Genomic DNA, 24,516 nt, shown 5'->3' with positions numbered 1-24,516 from the left:
TCCCTTTCTTTGAATTATTAGTTGCTCTTACTCTATACAGCCAAAGGAGAATTTTGCATGTTTGAAACGGGCCTGCTGCTTCAGCAGAAGTGCCACTGTTGTTCTTTAAACCAGTGAAAGTAATTGTATTAATTATAATTGAGTCTCTTAGCATCCATAACTTTCTTTTAAAGAAATAACCTGGATGGAGATCAGAATTAGAGGGGCTAAAATTCTTCGTTGAATCATAACTGGAACAGTTTGGTGTCATTGGGATTTTCACTTCTTTCTAACGCAGTCAACCGCAAATGGAGGCTGAGGAAGAATAATTTGAGGTGTCTTCATTTATATAAGTTCTTATTTAAAGGCAGAAGTAGATGGCTGTTCTGACTGGTGATCTAGGTTTAAATGTCTGCACAAAATGATAAACATGAACACCCTAAGGTAGGATAATTTTTAGTATTTTAGGTTTTTATAGTTGTGCACAAAAGTAGGAAAGAGAAGAAATGGCCAATGGCTGTTTTTCTGTTTTTGCCAACTCTGAGTAGTATAAGGATGTTGGTAGCTCACAGGCGTTGTGACCTTAATGAGGATTAATGCACCTGAGATGGTTTATGTAACATGATTAGTGTATTTAATATGAAGGATAGTTACAGGTTAGTTTAAGTCTTTTCATCATTTCTTCATCTCAGTTCATTTGACTTGAATAAAAAACCCTGGCAAATCCCTAGGCTCTTTAGAATATGAGAATCTCCATATTCAGCTGAGTCTAGAAAGAGCTTGTTCAGCGCTAGCCGAGGCATCTCTATCTGTAGAGTATGGAGAAATCTGGATTTTTTTAGTTGGTTTTAAATCCATTTACACTAAGTGCCCTTGACTAGAAATAAGCACAGATGAAAACCCAGCAGTTTTTAAAACAGCTTTTTAAGGAGTGGTAGTCCTAGTCCTTTCAGAAGTAGCAGAGTCATACTTTTCCTCTACCATCTCTTCCTTTTGAATCAGTGACAGCTATTCTCAGAGCATGCTAGCCGAGAGAGAGAGAGAGGTTTAAAATCTGTAATTATGGATTTAGCTGGGTGAGGCAATTAAGTGCAATTAAAATATAGGGGCCAGACTTCTCATTCCTAGGGTAAAACCAGCAGGAGAAAGCTGACAGAAGAAATCAAAGATCCCATTAGCATTCCTCCCTGTTGGAGTGGGAGCTTGCTCTGCCAGAGTAGGCTACAGGGCTCAAACTGGCAGATACTCCCAGGGAACATCCATGGCCAGCTGAGGAAAGGTCTTGTGCCTCAGCCCTCACTCACACTGATTTTTGGCCATAGCTGCCTCTGTGAGAGTGGGGCTCCACAGGAAGATAATATAGCCTTAGGCTGTACTACATTTTTCAGGGAAACATAGTGTGGCTAGTCTCACCCCTGCTCTATCTTCTTCCAACAGAGGGGTGGGTGTAAGGGCATGGAGACAGACAGACAGACAGTTGAATCCCCTCTTTTCTACTGGGCAGGAATGATATAGGCTTAAGTCTTTTAACCAGCAGACTGTTTTTGCTCAGGGTAGTTTGAGCTGTAGGGATTGTTCTGAAGTACAGCTGACATTAACTCTTCAGTTTTTCCATATGTATATTAATTCCAAATAAAAGGGAAAAGGTAACACTTTCCTTGACCATGTTAATGTGTGCTGCTGTGGCTAACAAGTTTATCACCTGCATCCAATAGCATGTGTTGTATCCTGTGGCAGAGTGCCTTTGTTTAACCCATTTTGTAAAAGGTGTGATATTCAGAAAACTGGCTAACATGTTTCCAGTTTAACAATCAGCTCTTCCCAGAAAGCACTGATTTGCTCAATTTAGCTCTGTTACATGTCAAAGTTGAAAAAACGTGCATTTAAAAGTATTAAAACTAGAAGAGAAACTGTTCAAGAAATAGTTATTTTCTAGATTACTCATTCTGTTTTAACAGGAGCCTAGGTTATCATTCCACTACTAGTTACTTTGCCTAACTCCAAATTTTTGTTTACACTTTTTCCCCAACCAGTGAATAGAGTTTTACAACTAATATTGACTGTCGATTAAAGCTTCAGATGAACAGAAGTGTGGTTGAGCTTTATTTCTTGAGTTCCTTCAACCATTAACGTTTGCTACAGAACTGTAAGAGGTTGAAGAGGGTATAAAATTTGACAATAAGATGAAGTAAATCTTTACCCAGAACATATGTAGTCTGAAAACTGATATTGTATTTAAACTGAGTTAGTGACAAAACTTTGAAAATTCATGAAAGATCCCCCCCCCCCCAACATGACAGTCCAGTGTTTTAGTATATAATTGGTTCAAGATACAACCATTATCAGAACGCTTGCTCTTAAATGAAAGCATGAGAAGAGCAAACATTTTACAATATAAAATGTGGTGGTGAACTTATTTTACTAAAATCCATTGAAAAAAATGTAATCAGAACTAGAACTTTGTAGTGATACGTCATGGGAATGATGATGAATATAGACAGTTCACCAAAAACACCATTCTTCAAATATACACAGTGCAGCATTATAATACACAGCAAACTGCCTCAGCCATGACAAAAGTAAGTTTCTATTACAGTTCTAACAAAAATATAGCTTATATACATTTCTCTGCATGGAAATTGTACGATTTGTTTACAGACCTTGGTACAAAACATAGAAAAATGTTGGCACATTATGTAAGCTTCCTGCAGTAAACTACAGTCAATCATTGTAATTTTTCCACCATAGCAATAATGCCTATTTTCTCTTTACCTGGATTACTACTTGGTACAGCACAAAATAGAGGTATAGAACTTGTCCAAAGTTCTTTATTTTCTATAAAGAATGCGCTATTTCTTTATATAAAGTCACAGCTTGTAACTCTTGACTGCAGCTTGGAGTGCACAGTGTTTAAAATCAGTAATTCCTGTTAGCTGTTTTGCTAGTATTAAACAAAGTCTAAAATCTGAACTCAGGGTTTGCACAAAATAGTGATTAAAATGAGATGTATAAAAATATGCATTTGTGCTTTGGAAGCGTCAGCATAACTTTTATATTTTAAAACTAATGAAAATACTATGTTCAGTTTCTAACTTATTTACATCTTTTGAAACACTTTTTACATCTAATAAAACAGCATATTCTATTAGGAGGGAAAAAAGCATTAGTTATAATGCTGTTATAATTTATAACCTGAAAACTCTTAAAAAGCTACAGGTCCATGCTATATATAACACAACATATGGCCTTGTGTCCATAAAATTTAGATTTAATAAAATCTTAGTGACCATGTGTACAAACAACATTTTATTAAAAAGGTTGTTGATCAATCTCACACTGTATTGGTTTATATGTAAAATAGGACAATGTCTCCTGGTAACCTCTGTATGACGGCAGAGAAAAAAGAATGAATCGCACCAATTATATGAACCATGATAATTCCCTCTGTATAACAAATGTTATAATTAAATCAGACTAAATTAATTACAATCAAGAGTTTATATGGGAAAGGAGAGAAACAGGTTGATCTGTGCAGTATGACAGAGGTAAAATTATATCCAATCTTTGTGTAATAACAAAGAGTTAAAGTTTGTAGGCAGGCTAGATGGTGTTCTTCTCTGAAAACAGGATAAATAGTTGCAAAACCTATTAACTATTTGTGAAGTCTCACTTGTTCTATTCTAGAGCTTCTTTTTAGAAATAAAGTTCACAAAAGGGTTTTCCTTGTGAGGAAAACTTACATAATGGGGGCAAATTTATGCCAAATCTTGATGGTTTTTACTCTATTTTGTGTTTGATTAACCTATTTGCATTTCACAGGTGAATAGATCACACTTTTGTATGAGAGACATTTGTATACAGTATATTTTAGTCAGTAAATAAAATTGTAGTGGTTACAAGATGAGAAATACACATAAAACATTACAAATTAGCTTTAGAAATACCTGTTCTGCCACAAAAATGATAATTTCAAAGACCATTTATTCACCTCCAGTTACATACCTTTATGAAAACAATTTGTAGAATTTAGAGCATTTTAAAATTGAGGAATAAAATATTTTCTCCTGGTGCAGCTTTTAAGATCATATTCAAGGAAAAAGTCACCCATGCCTCTTGTATCTAATTTAGAAAATGATTCACAGTGTGACTGGTAGATCAAGAGATCCTGTTTTCTTCTATTAGCTTCAATTGTTGTTCTCTGCTGGAAGCCTGAGACTCTTGCACTTTAACTCATCTAATGTTTTCCAATGTTTGTAGTTATCAGCCAGGTGTTGCATCAAAACAGGTAGATGTGCAAATGCTGCAGTGGATAGAAGGAACAATAAATCATACAAAGCTGTGATATGCTAAAAAGTGTTCAGGGCAGCACTAGCCTGACTGGACCTAACATTTACACTATTATAATTTGGCAGGGGATCTGAGTGTAACACTGCCCTCCTTTTACTTGTTGCACTACAATTAAGAAGTGTTATAGGGGTAAGAATCTGTGCTGTTTTGACAGCAACAGCACAAATAAGCAAATCCCATTATTTCAAGTGGGCTGATTTATCAATAATTCTGGTATCAATAATTCTGGTACACATATGAGAAAATCTTTCTTAATTCTCATCAGAAGAAATATTCTGCTAAAGGAGAAAGTTGGTAAAGAAATAACTATTTTCAATCTTAAATTACTCAAGGCAAATAAAATATTTTATTTGTAAAAGTACTTGATTCTTTCAAATGATCTACAATAAAGTTTGCATTGTTTATACTGAAGTTAATTCACAAAATAATGTTTAGATCTTATGCATCCTGCACACTGAGTATTGACAGAGTTACTGAAATGGAAAAAACAGTAAAAGGAACAGTGCTCGAGGTAATTCATGAGAGAATAATATAGAGTTTGTAACAGGGATTTGCTCTTCAACAGAGAAAGAAGAAAATGTGGAACTTCTTACCATCCCAGGCATCAAACATGTCTGTTATAAAATAATCAATGAAGGATATCTGAGACTTGGGGATGCTACAGGTGTTTCGATCAAATACTGGCATTACAACTGGTAGACCCTGTCTTTTCTCTTCATCTGTCTGTAGAAAACAAAGCTAGTATTAGCCTTTAAAGCTTTGTCTTTGCCCTCCTAGGGTGAAGACAAACTGAGGATTAGGTGAATTTGTAAGTAGACCAAAACAATAAGAGGTTCTTTAGCCAGTCACCAGAACACAAAAATTGCAAACTAGTAGTTTAATGTGACTAATTCCTTCTGGGTAAAAAAAAGATTTACAGTCTCTTTGGTTAAGATGGATTAAAAACTCCTAGTTAGAGGATCATGTTTATTTTTTGAAAAAATAATTACTTACAATAAACTGATTAATCCTGCCTGATACTCATTTTGTGGACCTGCGGTCATTGCTGCATTGACTTATCAACACCACCCTATTCCATAGTTAGAGACCCACTACAGAGTTCTGCCCCTGTGCACAGAAGAGCTACAAATAGGAAAATCTTTTCCTTTTTCCCTAAGTGTAATTTTGACAAGTGCCTTGTCCTTAAGTGTAAATCTGATGAGTGCCTAGAGCTATAGAATCAGCTTTTGCCCCATAATGATAGTCAGTATTAATTCAATTGTAACATCTTTATTTCAAGGTGCATTTTTATAATATTTTAATCAATACAAGTCAATTTTAAGAGTTAGGGTTAGAAAGTGAGGACATATCCAAAGGCTTCACTCAGTAGAATAAAGCACAACTCCAAAACATTAAATACTGTTACTTTGGTTTTCATTAATAACTGTGCCATATCTCCCATTTGGATTTTGACAACTGGAATGTATCAACCCTCTGTCTCCCCTGTAGCTCTTCATTTCCTAGAGCACACTATTTGGGAAATCACACATGCTAAATAATGCTTTGCATTGCTACTGCTCCGATTAGCTGAGGTCGTCATCTAAATGCTTTATACTCAAGTCAACGCAGATTGTGAAGAGAGATCACTTCTCCCACCACTGAAACTTTGCCACTAGTGGCATGGAACCCAACAACTTTTTAATAGTCCACAGTTGTTTGAGAAGGAACTGAAGAGTATTTCATTTTCAGGAAATGGCAGGAAATGTCTGGAGGAGGCATAATGGTATTACCTGAATTGAAAGTTAGGAAGGGAAGCAGGGCTCACATCCCTATTCTTGTGAAGGCTACCAGGGAACACTAGTGATCACATATGGTTGGTCTTACATCATAGATGAAAAATACCTCCAATAGCAGAGTGCTGCATAACCCCATGGTAAGAGATATTAGTTGAAGTATGACAGAGGGAAAAGTATTCTCTACTGAATCATCACGGTGTCCCTGCAGACATGGAATTTTTCTCTGTCAACTGGGAGAGTGGTCAGACTGTGGTAACTAGAATGGTGATTGTAATGGGATGAGCAATTATCTCTTGGGCAGACTGAGAAGGTAACAGAAAGTGGAACAATTGAAGCATAAAAGTGCTCTGTCCAAATAGTTTCACATTGCAAACTGAATGCTAAACTCAGACTGGACCTATGGGCAGCAGGTCAATAGTTGAAGGTTTAGACTTGGGCATGTTTTTCTTCTATGAAACAGTGAGACCCCAGCAGTGGGAGGAAAGTAGATAAAACATTTCTATTTTGAATTTATAAGAATATTAGACAGACTCCTAAGTGACTATATGTTTGAGCTAAAAAGTTGTATTCAAATAATAAAAGAACCATACCTGTGCAAAATATTCCTCTGAAATCCTCCCAGCCCATTCAATACACAGTTCCAAAGGGCGACACGGATTTGCTACATCTGCACATTTAATCATCATGCGCTTGATCAGTGTCTGATTCTCTGGGAAATTCTTTACATTGGTTGTACATTCACAGTCACTGCCCTCGTTCTGTAACAGAGAGTCAATCACAGTTTGTTTAGAACATCAGCACTAACAAGTATAAACACATTATTACACTCCTCTCTAAAGCACTTATAATAAACGGGCACCTTATCCAATTAGATACATGGTACTCTAGAACAGAAGAACGGCCATGCTGGGTCAGCCCAATGGTCCATCAAGCCCAGCATCCTGTCTTCTGACAGTGACCAATGCCAGATGCTTCAGAGCGAATTAACAGAACAGGGCAATTTCCCCCATGATCCAGCCACTTTTGGCCAGTCCCAGTTTCTAGCAGTCAGAGGTGGAGGGACACTAGAGCATGGAATTGCATCCCTGACCAGCTTGGCTACTAGCCATTGATGGACTTATGTTCCATAAACTTATCTAATTCTATTTTTGGACCCAGTTATACTTTTGGCCTTCACAATATCCCCTGAAAACAAGTTCCACAGGTTGACTACACTGTGTGAAGAAGTACTTCCTTATGTTTGTTCTAAACCTGCTGCCTATTAATTTCATTGCGTGACCCCTGGTTCTTGTGTTATGTGAAGGGATAAATAACACTTCCTTAGTCACTGTCGCCACACCAGTCATGATTTTAAGGACCTCTATCATATCCATCCTCAAGCAGCTCTTTTCCAAGCTGAACAGTCCCAGACTGTTCAACCTCTCTTCATATAGAAGCTATTCCATATCCCTAACCATTTTTTTGTTGCCTTTCTCCGTACCTTTTCCAATTCCAATATATCATTTTGAGATTGGGAGACCAGAACTACACGCAGTATTCAATGTGTGGATGTAGCATGGATTTATAGTGAGGCATTATGATATTTTCTTCCTTATTATCTATCCCTTTCCTAATGATTACTAACATTATTAGTTTTTTTGACTGCCGCTGCACATTGAGAAAAATGTTTTAGCGAACTATCCACGACTAAGATCTCTTTCTTGAGTGGTAACAGCTAATTTAGACCCCACCATTTTGTGTGTATAGTTGGGATGTTTTCCAATGTTTCAATATACATTACTTTGTATTTATCAGCAGTGAATTTCATCTGCCATTTTCTTGTCTAGTCATCCAGTTTTGTGAAATCGCCTTGCAAATCTTCAGTCTTATCTATCTTGAGTAATTTTGTATCATCTGCAAACTTTGACATCTCACTGTTTACCCTTTTCCAGATAATTTCTGAGTACGTTGAACTGCACTGGTTCCAGTACAGATCCTTGGGGGACCCCGTTATTTAACTTTCTCCACTGTGAAAAGTGACCATTTATTCCTACCCTCTGTTTCCTATCTTTTACTGATTCATGAGAAAACTTTTCCTTTTATCCCATAACTGCTTACTTTGCTTAAGAGCCTTTGGTAAAACTTTCTGAAAGTCCAAATAACTATATCCATTGGATCACCCTTGCCCACAGGTTTGTTAACCTTTTCAAAGAATTCTAATAGATTGGGAAGGCATGATTTCACTTTACAAGAGCTGTGCTGACTTTCCCATCATCATGTTCCTCTATGTGTCTGATGATTCTGTCCTTTATTATAATTTCAACCAATTTGCCTGGTACTGAAGTTAGTCTTACTGGGCTGTAATTGCCAGAATTGCCTCTAGAGTCTTTTAAAATAAAAAAATTAGCATCACATTAGCTATCTACCAGTCTTCTGGTACTGAGACTGATTTAAGTGGTAGGTTACCTACCACAGTTGTTAGTTCTGCAATTTCACATTTGAGTTTCTTCAGAACTCTTGGGTGAATACCATCTGGTTCTGGTGACTTATTACTGTTTAATATATCAATTTGTCCTACAATCTTGACTATTGACACCTTAATCTGGGACAGTTCTCCTCAGATCTGTCACCTAAAAAAGAATGGCTTGAATGTGGGAATCTCCCTTATATCCTCTGCATCTTAAGCCTTGTCTACATTCGTGGTTATGCCAGCAAAACTGTCGCTCATTGGTGTGACACCCCGTCCTTCCCTTCCCCCCTGCCCAAGAGATATAAATTGCTGGCAAAAGTGCGAGTGTAGTTGCGTTATGTTGGTGGGAGGGAGCTTTCCCACTGACATAATAAAACAACCTAAATGAGAAGCATCCGCTACATCAGCAGACAGCGTCTCCCGCCAATCTTATATCACTCCGGGGTGTATTTTTTTCATACCCCCGAGCAACAAAGTTTTGCCAGCATAACCACGAGTATAGACCTTAAACTGGTGCAAAGAATTCACTAGTTTGTTTTCCTTGAATGCTCCTTTAGCACCTCAATTGTCCAGTGGCCCTACTGATTGTTTTCCAGGCTTCCTGTTTCTGATGTACTTTAAAATTTGTTATCGTTAGTTTGTGTGTCTTTTGCTAGTTGCTCTTCAAATTCTTTTTTGGCCTGACTTGACTTGCCAGAGTTTATGCCCCTTTTTATTTTCCTCAATAGGATCTGACTTCCGATTTTTAAAGGATCTCTTTTTGTCTCTAACCACCCCTTTTACTCTGTTTAACCAACGTGCCTTTTTTTGGTGCTCTCACTGGATTTTTTTTAATTTGGGGTTGTGATGGGGTACTCAACCCAGTGGCTTGGAAAGGTTAATGTAGGCTAAGAAAGGGGCCAAACAAGCCACAGCTGAGAGGAATCAGGTGGCTAAGCAATCCCCTGACTGAGGGAGGAAGCCTACCTGAGGAGGAATGAGCTGGGCTGGATTTATAAAGGTAGGAAGCTGATAGCAGAAGGGTCTGCTGGGAAAGGTCTACAGCTATTCCCTGGGAGAAGAGAGATACATTTGGGCCGGCAAACCCAGAGAGGGGGGCAGCTAGGAAGGTAGGACAGTGCTCAGAGAAAGGCATAAGGTCTAGAAGGGATCAAACCTTGGCTGCTGGCTAGAGGGTCCCTGAGCCGGAGCCCAGAGTAGAGGGTTAAGTCAGAAGAGGCAGCAGCAGCTAATGGAGCAAGAGGTGCTACAGACCCAGGGAGAGCAGTGGAGGGATGGTGTGCAACCGTGGGAAGGGGTGTCACCTTGCAAGCCAGTCCCCAGAACAGCCAAGAGGAGGCACCAGCCTAGCGATGAATGGAGCACCCCGTCACAGGTATATATGTATTGTTTGAGCCTCTAGTATGGTGAGCAGCATGTTAAGAACGAAAAGCAGAAAGGAGAAAGTTCCTCCTGTGTACAGCAGTATTACTAGGTAATGTAATTATAACTAACTATCTGTGTTAGAAGTTTGAGAGGTTTTCAGAATTAGTTGTGAAGTCAGCAAAAGAAAGTCACTGACTTTCAGTTTCACTCCTGATCAACTGAGAAAAGCAATTGTGGAGGTGGCTATTTGTAAAGTGCACATCGGTAGTCCATTTCTTAGCAGGCAATCTCATTGCAGCGATATCACCCTATAGCTATAAGTTAGTAAACAACTTCCATTCATAAGTGACCTGGATTGGAATCAGCATTTTAGAGGTGAGACAACAACATGTAGATCTTTATAAAGCTCTTTGAGATCTACAGATGAGAAGTGCTACATAAGGAGGAAAGGCGTGATCCTCACTTTAAAGATGGGGAAACGTAGGCATGGAGATCTAAAGTGACTTGACCAAGGTGTTTTCAAGGATAAAGCAGCAGCTCCAGTCAGTTTTTAAAAGTTTTGAAACAAACAATAACTTCCTTGTGAGGCCTTTGGGCTGGATTTTAAGCCCCAGAGCTGGAATTACTACTTTATGCTTTGGGTAGGTTAATCAGACAGCCCAGGGAATCACCAGTAGTGAAACAGTAAAAAGGAAGAGATCATTTGCTGGAGCTCTCCTCTTCCTGAGCAATTCTGCCTCTTACCAGCTGCTTTGCAGAGTGGGGGGCTGGAATGGAACATTGGTGGCAAACCTGTAATGCAGCCATCTTCTGGGCCTTGTATCATTTACAAGGGCACAGGTATGCTGTTGTGGATTGGCTCCTTACTGAGCAATAAAATTGATTTCACCATGGCATTAATGCTGCTTACAAAATAATATGTTTGTGACATTAGATCCTGCCTTCTACCACTACATTCAACTCAGAGTCAAAAATTGAACATAAATATAACTGTTTACCACAAGCGTTGAAATTAATGTCTGGGTGGTTCATGAGGAAATATTTTGCAGTGACTCTTACCAATTTAGACATTACTCTTCTCTCAGTATTTAACAGTTAATTTTATTCAGCATGGGTAGCCCAGCAAAGAGCTGCCAAAGTAATGCTTCCTCCTAACTGTTGTTCAGGATCAAAAATAGGAAGAGGCATCATTAACAATAAGGAATACAACAAACTGCTGCAAGGGAAAAGAAGCCTATATCACCACTCTTTTTTGTGTTGCAATTTTATTACTCCTCAAGTCTTGTATATTTTACAATAGTCTTTGCTATAAACTGGTAAAATAAAGGAGAGTCAGTCAATCATAGAAAATGTTTTTGTGGCTTAAAAATACCGAGTGAAGCAGAATGTATGAAAAAGTATTTAGTTGTACATCAGTAAATGCTAAAATAAATACATTCATGTAGAAAAGGGGAGACTTTCAAAAACACCCCAGGGATTTAGGTGCACAATGACATTCAGTGGGACTTGTGCACCTAAATTCATGAGGCACTTCTGAAACTCAATTGTTAGAAAACATGAAAGCCTTAAAATAGAAAAAAAATATTAAAATGGATAGATTCCATTTGACTGCATGATCTACTTCTGAAAGACTTTTGAGAATGATTCCGACTTTAATAATGAATGGCCCAGCACAGAGAGCTAACAGCCCCAAGAACTATGGTTCATTTCTAAGGAACCTATGCAGGTTGTGGGGCTTTTTCCATGTTTCTACAAGTGGACAGTTGGCCAAAGCCCACACCACAGTATGTCATGTCATGCCTAGCAATCTATGCAGCAACTCTGAGGAGCATTTGCTCACCTTTTCTGAGGATGGCAAGCAAAGAGGCTTATTCCTAAACATTAAATGTAATAGTTCTTTAATTTATTGAATTGCATTCAGTCATCCAAATTCTGCTACAAAATGACATTAACTTTGAGGAGAGACAAATAGGAACAAGAAGTACCAGACCAGGGGCACTCAGTCAAAAGCACAGGGCATCAGACTGATGCCAAGAGATGTTGTCAAGAAGCTGACTGGCAGCTGGTTAAGGAGCACAGGATGACCATTAGGAGCAATGGGCAGAAGGGTCCAAACGCGGCAGCCTTTGGCAAAACAGAATGATAAAAAGAAAAAGTGAGAATTATTCAATGTTGTTTAAAAGTTCCAGAAATGGGTTTCATTCTAAAATAGTTAGGGCTAAATTGTCAAAAGCTTTTCTAACTGCACATGTAAAATCTGCAGATGCATCTATTAGCTCATGTAAAAATCCACATCTGGGAAACAAAAAATGACTTGGATAACTATACATGAATGCTGATTCTGCTAGCATGTGGAATTTTGCACTCACAAATGGATATATTCCCAAATTTTGCTGGTATAATTAGGAAGGCTTTGAAAGTATGGCCTACGGCATAAGCTGATTTAAGCTCTTTGGGCCAGGGCCAGGCACTATGTTTTCCTATATGTTTGTATTGCACCTAATGCAATGGTGTCTGGATGTTGACTGTGGCAGTTGGGCATTGCCACAGTGCAAATAAATATAAGTCAATGAAAATAATATTTAAATGCTTGCTTGATGCTTCAACAGATAAAAGTCCCGTAGAGCAGCAAGCTGAGTTATCTTACATTTGAGTTAGTTTCCTCAGACGCCATGGGCTTATTGATGCTGTTCACAAACTTGTTCACATGCTCAAAGTGCTTTGTCATCTCTGTCGCCAAAACCATGTCAATAATAGCCTGGCGCAATGTCCGATAATGGTTTCTAAAAGCAAAAGATGAAACAAGTTTATTCATGTAGGTTATTGCCAGAGTTAACTGTCTGACTCCGGATCTCCTCACAACATTCACAAAAAGAATTTTGAGACAGAAATCAAACATAAACTGGGCTCAGTGGAAAGCAACTCAATAGTGAGTAGTTACATTCATGTTAGTAGGAGTTTTAGTGGCCTCTGGACATTTTAGATAACTGAAAACTAAATCAATAAAATTACAAGTCACCCATAAGATGCCATAACTGCAAAAAGGTTGTGGCAAACGATCTGCTCTGTCTGAAATAAGCAGGAACAGGAATTCACCAGGGCACTCATAGAAATCTTTTAAAATAATTAAATTTAGGTTCATTCCATACATACACCAGAATGATCAATACACTGAATTCTGTATTCCTGGGACAGTAAAAATATGTTTCCATAACCCCCCTATTAATCTGGAGTTCTAGTCAGGCTGTTTTTGTTTTTTTAAGCAATAAAGTACTTCACATAACAACTTGAAACATCTTTATGTTTCCAAAGATCATTTGGAATACTGACATGGAGGAAAATTACAGAAATTTTTTAAAAAATTGTCTATTATATAGTTCTAGAAGTGATTCGTTATTAAGGCTTGGGGCAAATTTTCTAAATTAAACAAAAGAGGCATCTTCAGAGTCTGAAGGTAGTTTTCAAGTCCAAAACAACTAAAATAAAAAACACAGCAAACTAACCTATCAATATTCTTGAAAATGTTGCATTTGTTGTCTTTAGCTGTGAGCTGGAATGCTAATGCCGTATGGTGACTTTCCAGTACAGCAGTGTCATTATAAAGTACAGCTAATTCACTGCCTGCATTGCACAGGAAAGAGTTGGTCCGTCCTGGGTGATCCACATCATGAATTGTGGCAGCTATTAATGCAGCCACTTCATCTAAATGGTCAAGGCTTCCCTATAAGAGAGTAAAACTATAATTATTCATCATGTAGTAACTAATCACAATACAATCTTTAGAACATCACTAGGTAAATATCTGAGTTCAAACGTAAGCTCTTCAGACAGAGGCCTCTGGTCCATGCAAGAGCTTCCCATTCACTGTGTGCCAAGAGTATCCTCTCCCCCTCTTAAAACCATTTCTTCCAAGAAGCTTTCCTACCATGCCTTCATCCCAGTGATGTGTCTGCACCTTCTTCTGTTGGAGCTGTTGTTCCATGTAGTATGTCTGTCTGAATGAGCATCTTGCGGCAGGGTTTCTATTGTGTTTTTTGCAAAGCACTGTGTACACTTACAGTGCTCTGTACAGACCAAAATACTAATGTTCTAAAATGTCTATTGAAGAATTAAATATCATATTTCTGCCATTGACTTATCTAAATAGAGATGTAGAAATCCCTATTTAAAAATGTAATTTCTGCATTTATCTTTCAGTTGATTTTGATCACATATCTACAATATATTTGTGGTAAGGAAACCAGATAACCAAATACTAGCTTTCTCCTTTTGCTAAAAAAAAAATGGCTGAAGATGCCATTTTTCAAAGGGTAAACACAGATGGTTTTATAATTGCTTTGACTATATTTCTGTGAGTAAAGAAATGTTTCTAGAAGCAAAGGATGGGCAGGTTCATTCTAACTAGAAGCCTTATAGCATTCAGTTTCCTAAAATGACCCTGTAGAAAAAATAATGCCAAAATCATTACTGTTGTTCTTCTGACCAGTATTCTCTGTATTACACATGATAAACCTAGATTCTTTTCCTCATTGCTGTCTCCTGACCCCCACAGGCTAGCTGCAGCAAAATTTTCAAGTGATAACAAAAGGGAAAGGAGGTTTCTGCTGTTGATAATTAAGGGTGTGGATCCTGCAACCTCTATTTACCTAATTTCCTTACTCACATGGTTAGTCCTATGGACTTCAGAGAAATTACTTTTGTCAGCATAGATTGCAGGCTTGAAGACTAGAGCAGACAGGGGAACCTAGAAGCATTACCTACTAGTTGTGAAGATGCACAGCCCTCCCATGTGACTGTCAAGTAACAAATATTTATTTGTAACCTGAGGCTGTCATGGGCATAGCTGTTAATGAACTAATAATCTGATTAGTCCTAATGTGTGTTTATTCAGGTGTCAAAGTAAAGAATTCACAATTGAAGTTGTACCTTAACTCTCTCCTTTCCCAGAAAGAATGCAGTAGCATGTAAAACATCTGCTGCATGTGTGGAGTTGTGGTATGAGTTGGAGGAGTGGTAGTTGGCTTCAATCACCTGGAACCAGGCTCGTAGTGTTGCTTCTGAACAGTTTAAAAATTCACAGACCCCAAACCGGGCAAAAACTTTTAAACCCAAATAAACTAATGGCCTGGAAAACAATAAGGAGACAAGTATCATTGAAATATAGCAAAGTAGAAAAAACACACATGCGTGTAAACAAACTGTTTCTAGAAACCATCTCATGTGCATCATGTCTCCTCTTGCTGCACCTTCCCATATTTTTTTAAGAATAAGTGTAAATAGAAACCATTTAGTTTGTCACATGATTCTTCCAGGCTCTGGTCAACCAGGAGTTAGTTTACTACAAGTTCTTCCACTCTTTCAGACTTAATTTAAATCAGCTATGAAAAGTGTCACACTGCAGTGTTGCCAACTCGTATGATTTTACTGCAGGTCTCATGGTATTTGGTGTTTTTCTTAAAACTCCAGCCCCTGGTGATGTCTGTTTATGCAACAATCTCATATTTCATTTTTTAAAAAAAAATTCATGGTCTTTGAGAAAGAATTGGATAACATGACCCAAGTGTATCGTAACAGCTCAAAGCCCAGTGGCAAATAAAAAGAATCCTGCTATTGTTTTAAAAAAACCTTCTCTTTTTGGGATCTGACTCAAGATTTTTAAATGCTTGAGGTTGGCAATACTGTTCATGAACACTGCTTGGAGTAGCTTGGAGAGCCTCAAGCCATTCCTTCCCTATATCTATGGATGATGGCCCACATTGATGAGATAGCTGATGCATACATTGTGCCCGCTTTGGGAGGACAGGACCTTTTTTTTTTTTTTTTTTTTTTGGGGGGGGGGGGAGAAAAGGGGGAGGCATGGGAGTCCCATATACTGCTCAGTTTCTGAATTACTATATTGATGCAGGACCAACTATAAGGCTCTTTCATCTAGTGGATAAAGGCATAGCAGGAACCAATGATGAGACATTAAAGCCTGGCAACTACAAACTAGAAATAAGGCACATGTTTTTAACAGTAAGGGTGATTAACCACTGGAACAAATGACCAAGGGAAGTGGTGGATTCTTCATCTCTTGAAGTCTTCAAATCAAGACTGGATGTCCATTGACATAATTGGGGACTGACATACCTACCCCAAGCATGAGTCTAAGTATGGGAATGTGGATAAAAATTTTATAGAATGTCACAATAGCTTATAACAATAAATACTGATGGGAAAAGGAATAAATTTTGGATTAATCCAAACAAAGAGGCCTACTGCTATAACTCAAGGACAGTGCTGAATCATGTCTCATGAACAAGAGAAGTGTGGGACCGGAAACCAATGGACCAAACTTTGTGCTGGAAATTAGGCCTAACTAGTGGATTACAAAAAAAAGAGGGGATGGGCTATTTCACCCATCACTCCCATCGGGGATCCTTAAAATAAAAGTGGCTGGCTGGCTGGGAGGCAGGAGGACAGGTAGGCGTGAGCTTCATCATCATAGCGGGCACCCTCATGATCTTCTGGGACCCACCGTCACATCACAAGGCCTTTGTCATCCTGATCTTGAGAAGTGACCTGACCAGACCAGGCCAGAGAGAAGGAGCTAGGGACACAGTGTTCTGGATCTAGCCAGAACTAAAGGAGCCAGTGGCTCCTGTAGTTAAGCACAAATTTGAACAGCAGCAGCAACTCTCTGGGCCCATTTATTCCATCAAAGTTAATACAACATGCCTTTCTGGAAGGCATCTTTTAGTTAAGTACAGATTACTGGGATCAATACAGGGCTAACTGGGTGAAAATGGCCTGTCTTATACAGACGAGATGATCCAATAGTTCCCTCTGGCCTTAAAATCCATTGATCTATTGGGCCCAATACAATTCTCTCCCTTCCATCTATTTTTTTAAATCCACCACCCAGACGCACCATCCTAGAACCTCCTCTAAATGGGGGTCTGCTGTTTCCTGTATGACCATGAGCAGTCTTCAGATACAAAATACACCTCAAAATCCTTTGTGGGGCAGTTGCTAAAAAAGGATTCTGTGAGGCATGTAGGATGTAAAGGCAACTGAGTATTCCAGACAGAATTTCTATGTGGAGAGGGAATAGGAACAGGTAGGGGACAAGATAAATTGATGAGGAAAGAATTCTGTAAGCCTGTGGGTGCTGAGAGGAAGAAGAGACTGATAGGGAGAGCTTTCTGTACCCTTAGCACGGACACATTGACTCTTTTGGGCCAGTTGCACTTCCTTTCTGAAAACACCATATTGACCTGTTTTCAAAGTAGTACAGTGACAACACACAACAAGGAAAGGTCTTTGAGTCTTGTTGAAAGGGTTAAGGCAAAATACATAGTGAAACACACAGGGTTCCTTTTGTGCCAGAGCTCACTTGACAGCTTCATTTATGGGTATGTACAGAAAGAAGTCACATACCTTTTATTTGTAATAGTCTCCAGTTCAAAAATGTTAAAGTCCCAGCTTTCTTCTTTATCAAGTAACTGTGCGATACATGGTGGCACATCATTGATGGTGTTTGGCACTGAAAGGTGACTATGGCTTTGGTTCATGTCTGTCAAAATGGAATTTGGGTATGAAATTAATTATGGATTTTTACAACTCTTTAATTTCTAATAAGGATCCTGCAAATGGAATAATTCATTCTGAAGACAAAGTTTAGAAATAACTTCAGATACTATTGCTTTTATATAAGTTTATATTTTTAGTCAGTTTGGACATAAACTAAGAAGAGCAAACAAATCAAATGATGACTTTTTATGTTCCTATTTGTTTAGTTAACATTTTTCTTTTCATTCTTTTCCAGTCCAGCTTCTACATTCCTCAGATACATGTCGTTGATTATTTGAACCTGCTTTGGTTCCTGACTGGAGACATTCTAACATTTGCTCCCAGATTACTGGGACAACCATTTCCAAAGACAATTAATCAAACTGCAAATTAGCTTGGAGCTCTAAATCAATGTTTGCAGCAAATGAAACATAACACAGGCAAAGAAAGTTTAACATGGAAACTTACTCTTAGAAAATACATACTCATTTCCTGACAGTCTTCTCAAGCCATCCTGAAATAAAGATGCTAAAGTTGTAGGAAACCATCATCAAGTACAAAGACCATTTTACGCCGTTTCCCCATAGGAACTAGCCCTGTATTTCTAAAATATTGGTCATATTTTAGTGAGTGGCTCAAGCACCATGCTTGAGTTCAATCTTCCAGTACAAAGGTGGAAGTAACCACCAAGGGGTTTTAGATGCTCCAACTCCACTTTCTTTTAGTTGAAAAGTTTGATAAAAGGGATATCTGCTCCTGCAAGATTTCCTTTTAGACCAGTGTAATGAAAAAGCTCCAGAGACACTCACACTATTGAAGAATATTGGTAGGAGGTCTCCAAAAAGAATATTTACTGATCAAATAATATATTGTTCTCCTTTAATCCCCTTTCACTGACTATTGTATGATTTTTTTCATTGAAATTAACAAATTTCACTTGTTTTGCATTTCAGTTACGCTATTTTCACAAGTGACCCATTCTGGGGCTCCAAACCAGCATTTGTAGGAAGAGGTTTGAGATGTTCCACCATGAAATCTAGTGCATATTTGGGGGATAGGATAGTCTGGGCATGGTAAAAAGATTGAAATAAGGGCTCCTTAGCAGGTCAGAGTTCAGTTTAACAGTTTTTCTGTAGCCATTAACTCAGTCAGGAGTATAATAATTCTTCAGTTTAATTGCAGTGCACTGATCAGAGTAACTCTTTCTTAAAAGCTTTCAGGAATTTGCAATACTGTCAGATTAGATTATCAAGATACGTAGTTTCCAATGGAACCACAGAGGCACTCATGTAAGAGTGGCAATGTATCCAGCCACCTGACAAACAGCAGTAACTATCTTCACGCTTACTGATGGGGCCAAAATGCCAGGCAACTAAGTACAGTGAATTATAGTCACGGTTTCCCCTAAAGGTACTGCTGATGACTCCTCAGTCGGTTAGATGGATGCAAGGATTCTCTTGCCCCAGTGGTGGAAAAAAGATACCCACTATGCCAGATCAGTTAGTGATGTGTGTTTAATTTTCTTTTCTTACTCACAGTCATCAGACCTCCAACAAGATCGCTTGTGTGAGGATCTTCATCTTTGGTACCTAGCTGAGGGGAGTAAAGTTCTGTTGTCCGTAAGATTTCCAAAACTCTGTCCAAGGCCTCTGCTACCGTGACAGGGCTGTTTTCCTGGGCAGTATTGATTATGTTAATCACCTGAGTGGGGTGGGAGGGAAGAGTGAACACCAGATTGCTTAAAAGAAAAAACATTATTACAAAATCTTCATCCCCATGAAACTTCAAGTGAAAGCATTCAGTGTACTGTGTTATTTGTCACTTTGTAGCATACTAGTACTTATGTATTATGTAAACAACCAGAATCTAGATTTTCTGAATTTGAATACCTCCTCTTAGGTTCCATTGTTTTGCTGCTTTAAACGGTAGATTAGGTGAGGAGAAACCTACACTGGGGAGCTACGGGGACCAGGAGCATGAGTGAAGAGAGAGAGGTGTGAATGCCTAGGCATCCTTATTAGAGGTTGTGTGGGTGGGCCCAAGGTATTTTACAGGCAAATGGGTGGCAATGCCACAAGACTACTGAGACCCAAATAAAGTATGGAACTGCACAGGTTTCCAGGTGAAGAATCCAGGCCAGAACTCAAACATTGTGATTGTGGAAACAAAGCTATGGTTTTCTAAATGGCTCTCAAAATAAAAGGAAGGGAAAAACAGTGGCCACGCCGATGTTCTACCTCATGGCTATGATTTATAAGAAGAGATCCAAAGAGGATATTTATAAGAGTAAATAAAGTTGAGAGAGACACTTTCTACAGTTCCTTTGTTGTAAATACAACCCCATATTTTTCTGTAAAGATAGTACTGAACTCTGAGTCGGTGGCATACAAGACAGTCAGTGATATGTTTTTTACCTTTGTGATAGGAGCTTCTATTGTCATTGAGTGGATTCGTGCCATTGATGAATACCGACGATTCTGTAAACTTGGTGCTGCCATGGCATAAAATATACGGATTTAGATTCTGACACTGCACATAACATAGAACATGCATTTAAATGAGAGAGAGCCCTATGAATCATTAGCACATAGAGACTGTCTTTCAGGAATGATGTAAGAAAATACGCCCTTAGTTAGCCAGGGGGTTGGAGTTGCTTAGTCCCCTGCACACGAACTATAGGCTGTCACTGGCATTACTACTGCAGCGGATTCAGTTGCGTATACTGGTGTCTATCATCAGGAGTTTGTCTACATGGGAACTTTCAGGAAAATTCATCTGAATTAACTAAAGGTGTACATTTAAATGGATTAGTTAAACCACATTAAATCCCTGTGTGGACATTCTCCTTCAGAATCAAAATAGCCTTAATTCAGTTTAGCTTTTCTTTCAGCTAGCCCTTTGTCTGTGCTGTTTCACACCCTGAACCGCTCAGACTCTGCCTGACCACAACCAGACTCACCAATCTTCTCTCCAAACTGATTGTTTGTGAGAGTGTGCAGATGTGCTGAAAGCGTGAAAGAAGCCTCTAGCATCCCCATCCTCACCTCCCATCACAGGGCCCAGCCAGAAATGGGATAAGCAGTGAGTGTAGTCAGTAGCAGTACAGACCCCCAGTGGACTGAAGGACCCCATCCCCTCCTGCACTGGCTAGCGAAGCTGAAGAAGCATGTGAGCAGCAGCACAAGCTGCATCCTTTCAAAGGGGGCTGAGCTGGCACTCCAGCATTCATTCTTCTAGAACCCTCCCAGCCCTGCTGCACCACAGCCACACCTCACCTTCCTGCAGGCTGTACATGATCGTGCATCATACTGTACAGTTAGCGTCTATTGCTGGTTTGGGAAGTACCTCACAATTCAACATAAATGGATAACAAAATCCGCTAGAAGAAAGGTCAAAGGTCACTTGTGCCTCTCTTCCTCAGAAACTGAGAAGAATGCCACAGCTGTTCAATGCATCTGTCTTGTTCCTGTTTAACTCCATATTTTGATTGCGTTTCTAATTGTATTCTTTTTGGATTTCTATTTTCGTACCATCGCTGCTTCGAGATGTTATTGATTTGACATCAATCGATTCTTTCCTCCTGTTCTTGCATCTGAAGGAGTGGGATTCTATAAATGTAAAATGAAAGCTTTAGAATGATGACAGTAATAATAAATGCACTGCTCTTCTACTGTCCCTTCTATCTGAAAATCCCAAAGCTCATTATCTTCACAGCCCCCTGTGAGGTAGGAAGATACTGCTAGCCCCATTATACAGATAAACAAACTGAGGCATAGACAGATTAAGGCCAGATTTTTAAAGGGATTTAGGCATCTAAAGATGCAGAGAGGTGCCTAGCGGGATTTTCAAAATGGCCCAGGGGCTAGGTTTTTAAATAATTAAAATCAATAGGAGTTAGGTGCCTTGGAGTTTTGAAAATCCCACTAGGTGCCTATCTGCTTCTTTAGGTACCTAAATACCTTTGAAATCTGGCCATTAGTAACTTGCCCAAGACCACACAGGAAGTTGCTGCACACAAAAGACAAGTTACTTGGTTTCCTGACTCCCAATCCTGTTCTTTAACCAGAAGACTGTCCTGCTTTTCAACACCCCGTTGAGATTAACTGGTTTTTATTTCCTTAAGTATTTATATTAAAGAGTTACAGTGATTAAAAACAATCAAAATAGCTACAAACTAAACCACCATTCCGGACACTGACAAGAGAGAACATCCCATCTATCAGACCAAAGAAATAGCCAGATAACATATGCACTTCATGTGCCTCAATATAATCTCAAAAGGGTAATCTGGTAAAATTTGAGATTTTTTTTTCCAGATACCATGGCTGCAGTTTACCTTACATTTTAAAATAATTCCCTTCTACCTATACAGTTTCCTAAAATGCCCATCATTGTAGTAGCTAAAATGCCATTCACAGATCACAGAGAACTGTTCAGAAGGGATAATCTAAAGGATTAGGAACATTGTTAAATTGAGATTTATTAACTTCATTTGATGCTGGAGGTACGCATCTAATGTAAACAATATACAAGGTATAAATATTTATATTATGTATACAGTGCTATTGCTTGGAATCTTCATGGTATAAGGAGGCTTACTTTTAATTCTAAGACATTGTAGTAATGTAAGATGTAAATATAGTAAAAGTAATGATAGTAAAGTGACTACAATTTTGTAAGAATTTTGTCTTAGGAATTCTCTTTTGATGCGGTGATGCAGTGGCACTAAAAAGTTAGGTCGACCCAGCTACATCCCCCAAGGGTGTGAAATATCTACACCCCCGAGTGACCCAGTTAAGCTGACCTAACCCCTGGTGTAGACAGCATTAGGTTGATGGAAGACCTAGCTACCATATCTCAGGGAGGTGGATTACCGACGTCAGCAGGAGAACCCCTCCCATCGGCATGGGTAGTGTCTTCATTGGAGTGCTGCAGCTGTTCTGCTTTAATGTTTCAAGCGTACACAAGCCCTGAGAGTAGCTTTTTTCCCTTAGAGCTCCAAGGTTGCTTTAAATTCCCAAATTTCCTGTATAAGAAGGTGACAAGTGGTGAAAGTTTGAAAGCCACTCGCCTGAATTTACGGAGCTGCATTGATGGATCAAGATCCCAGCTTCTCTGTTACATTCTTGCTACTGGTTGTGTTTACTGCTATTGATTGGATTTTTATACCTACAAACCATGCGCACAGCTGCTCCAAACTACAACATCCTATTATTATTACACCATCATCCCTTCTCCCCACCTGTTTGTTCACTCACCTGTTCTGTCTTGTCTTTAGGTCCCAATCCTGCATGCACTTATGCAAGTGCTTATTTTTAAACATCTGAGTAAGCCTAATGACTTTAGCAGGATGACACACATGCTTAAACTTAAGCATATATATACACATGAAAACCCAGTGCAGGACTGGGGTCTTAGATAATAAGCACAACTGAGGCAGGGACCATCGTTTACTATACGTTTGTACAATGCCTAGTACAATGGGGTTCTGACCGGTCTTTGGGTTCTAACATAATCAATCCTAAATAATGGTCAAATTCATCACTGGTGTTAGCGGGAGCAACTAGCAGACTCAATGGAGTTGAGTCTATTTAGCTAGTGACGTGTTTGGCCTTATGTTGTATTCTGACCAAAATGCACACAACCCAACAACCATGGGTGTGTGGGAATTCTGAGACCGAATGGCCACAAAACACACACTTTTTTTAAAAAACAAAGAAATCAGGCACTCCTTCTAGGCTTAATCCCATTGAATTGAAGTATTTGCTAACAGATTAATACCGTATTTTAAAGTTTGTTAAGTACTGAGTCAGAATATCATTAAGATTCAGTTATGCGGCCAAAGTGTGATTTGTTGGCACAACCATAAACATCCCAAAGCAAGAAATAAGAGGAAACAAAATAAATTCACTGCGAGGATGTGTGTGAGTTTGAAACACTAGTCTCGATTTCTAGAAGAATGAAGTGGGTGTTCACAGGAAGAGAGCAAGATGACCCTTGTCGAGAACACAAGAACCTCAGCAGAGAGTGTTGTGTGGTGAAGTCATGGAGTGAGAATAAGTAATCATGTCAAGATTGAGATGCAATGGCAATTTTGGTGGAGGAAGACTGCACAGCACTGGCCTGTACTAACATATCATTGGCCTTTAGCTAATGATCAGTGTCTTGTTCTCATGAGCAGACAATATATAAAAAAGATTTTATGCAAAGACAACAATTTTCACAGAAAGCTTCTGTTGAATATTCAGATGAAGATTTGTTTATGACTGGTGATTTTGGAATGTCTCCTACGGTAGATACACTTTCAATGAATGCTGATGATATCAAGATATACAAGTAAAGAATTGTTTTACTATCATCATATCCGCAGGTTCACCTTTACACCCCTCTATACATTGCAAGGCAATAAGATCTGTCCCCTATGGATACCAAGAAAGGAAAACTGCTATTGCACTCAAAAGGCTGTAATGAGATTAGATTTTCTATTTTCATTGCACCCCATAGTCACTGACATGACTTCATGCAGTGCACCTTCCTGTTCTCACTGAACTCTGTGCCACTTGGAGAGGGTGGAATCAAAATGTATCATACAAACTGTAAAAAATACTAAGTTAACAGTAACATTGTGACAATTTCAGCATTCTGCAATTTGATTCACAGGCATTTCCATCTTCCCCTTTTCACAGATTCTATAGCCAGCAAAGGAAAGGTGGAAAAGAAGGATGTCATTTATTATAAGAACACAGTGTTAGAAGCAAATAGCATAACACAACATGAATCAATTTTAATGGTAGTGATTGTAAAGGGAACAGGAAATTGCACACATTTTTTACTATTACTATCTTCCTCCATAAGATCTCAAAGTGTTTTCAAATTATTAATAGACATCCTTAAAAGGTAGGTAAGGGATCACTTTTCCCAGTACTGGAAAACAGTCACCCTCTAAATGAAACACAGGAGCTGTTTAGCAGTGCATAGCAACACTACACCATGCTTTGGGGCAGGAAAGGGCTTAGATACTAAACCCAGAAACTATGGTGATGGAGCAGA

The 24,516-nt window shown here is 38.8% G+C and overlaps 1 protein-coding gene across 1 annotated transcript in view; it reads right to left on the bottom strand.

Moving 5' to 3' along the window:
* Nucleotides 1-2,263: 2,263 nt before the first annotated feature.
* The window catches only part of PDE8B (phosphodiesterase 8B), a 74,659-nt gene continuing 52,406 nt past the window's right edge, over nucleotides 2,264-24,516 (bottom strand). The window contains exons 12-22 of the mRNA XM_067569177.1: nucleotides 20,997-21,074; nucleotides 19,881-19,957; nucleotides 19,003-19,167; nucleotides 17,935-17,980; nucleotides 17,335-17,470; nucleotides 14,842-15,040; nucleotides 13,419-13,636; nucleotides 12,563-12,698; nucleotides 6,692-6,859; nucleotides 4,920-5,049; nucleotides 2,264-4,279 (exon numbers count right to left, since the gene is read on the bottom strand). Of these exons, the coding sequence (XP_067425278.1) occupies nucleotides 4,164-4,279; nucleotides 4,920-5,049; nucleotides 6,692-6,859; nucleotides 12,563-12,698; nucleotides 13,419-13,636; nucleotides 14,842-15,040; nucleotides 17,335-17,470; nucleotides 17,935-17,980; nucleotides 19,003-19,167; nucleotides 19,881-19,957; nucleotides 20,997-21,074 (1,469 nt within the window). The 3' untranslated portion in view covers nucleotides 2,264-4,163. The remainder of the gene's footprint in view (nucleotides 4,280-4,919; nucleotides 5,050-6,691; nucleotides 6,860-12,562; nucleotides 12,699-13,418; nucleotides 13,637-14,841; nucleotides 15,041-17,334; nucleotides 17,471-17,934; nucleotides 17,981-19,002; nucleotides 19,168-19,880; nucleotides 19,958-20,996; nucleotides 21,075-24,516) is intronic.

This window comes from Emydura macquarii, unplaced genomic scaffold (assembly GCF_026122565.2).
Source record: "Emydura macquarii macquarii isolate MOO-44397 ecotype Brisbane River unplaced genomic scaffold, CSIRO-AGI_Emac_v2 contig_2897, whole genome shotgun sequence".
Classification (NCBI taxonomy): domain Eukaryota; kingdom Metazoa; phylum Chordata; order Testudines; family Chelidae; genus Emydura; species Emydura macquarii.
Note: the sequence above shows the minus strand (reverse complement) of the source record. Positions and strands in the feature narration are given on the sequence as shown.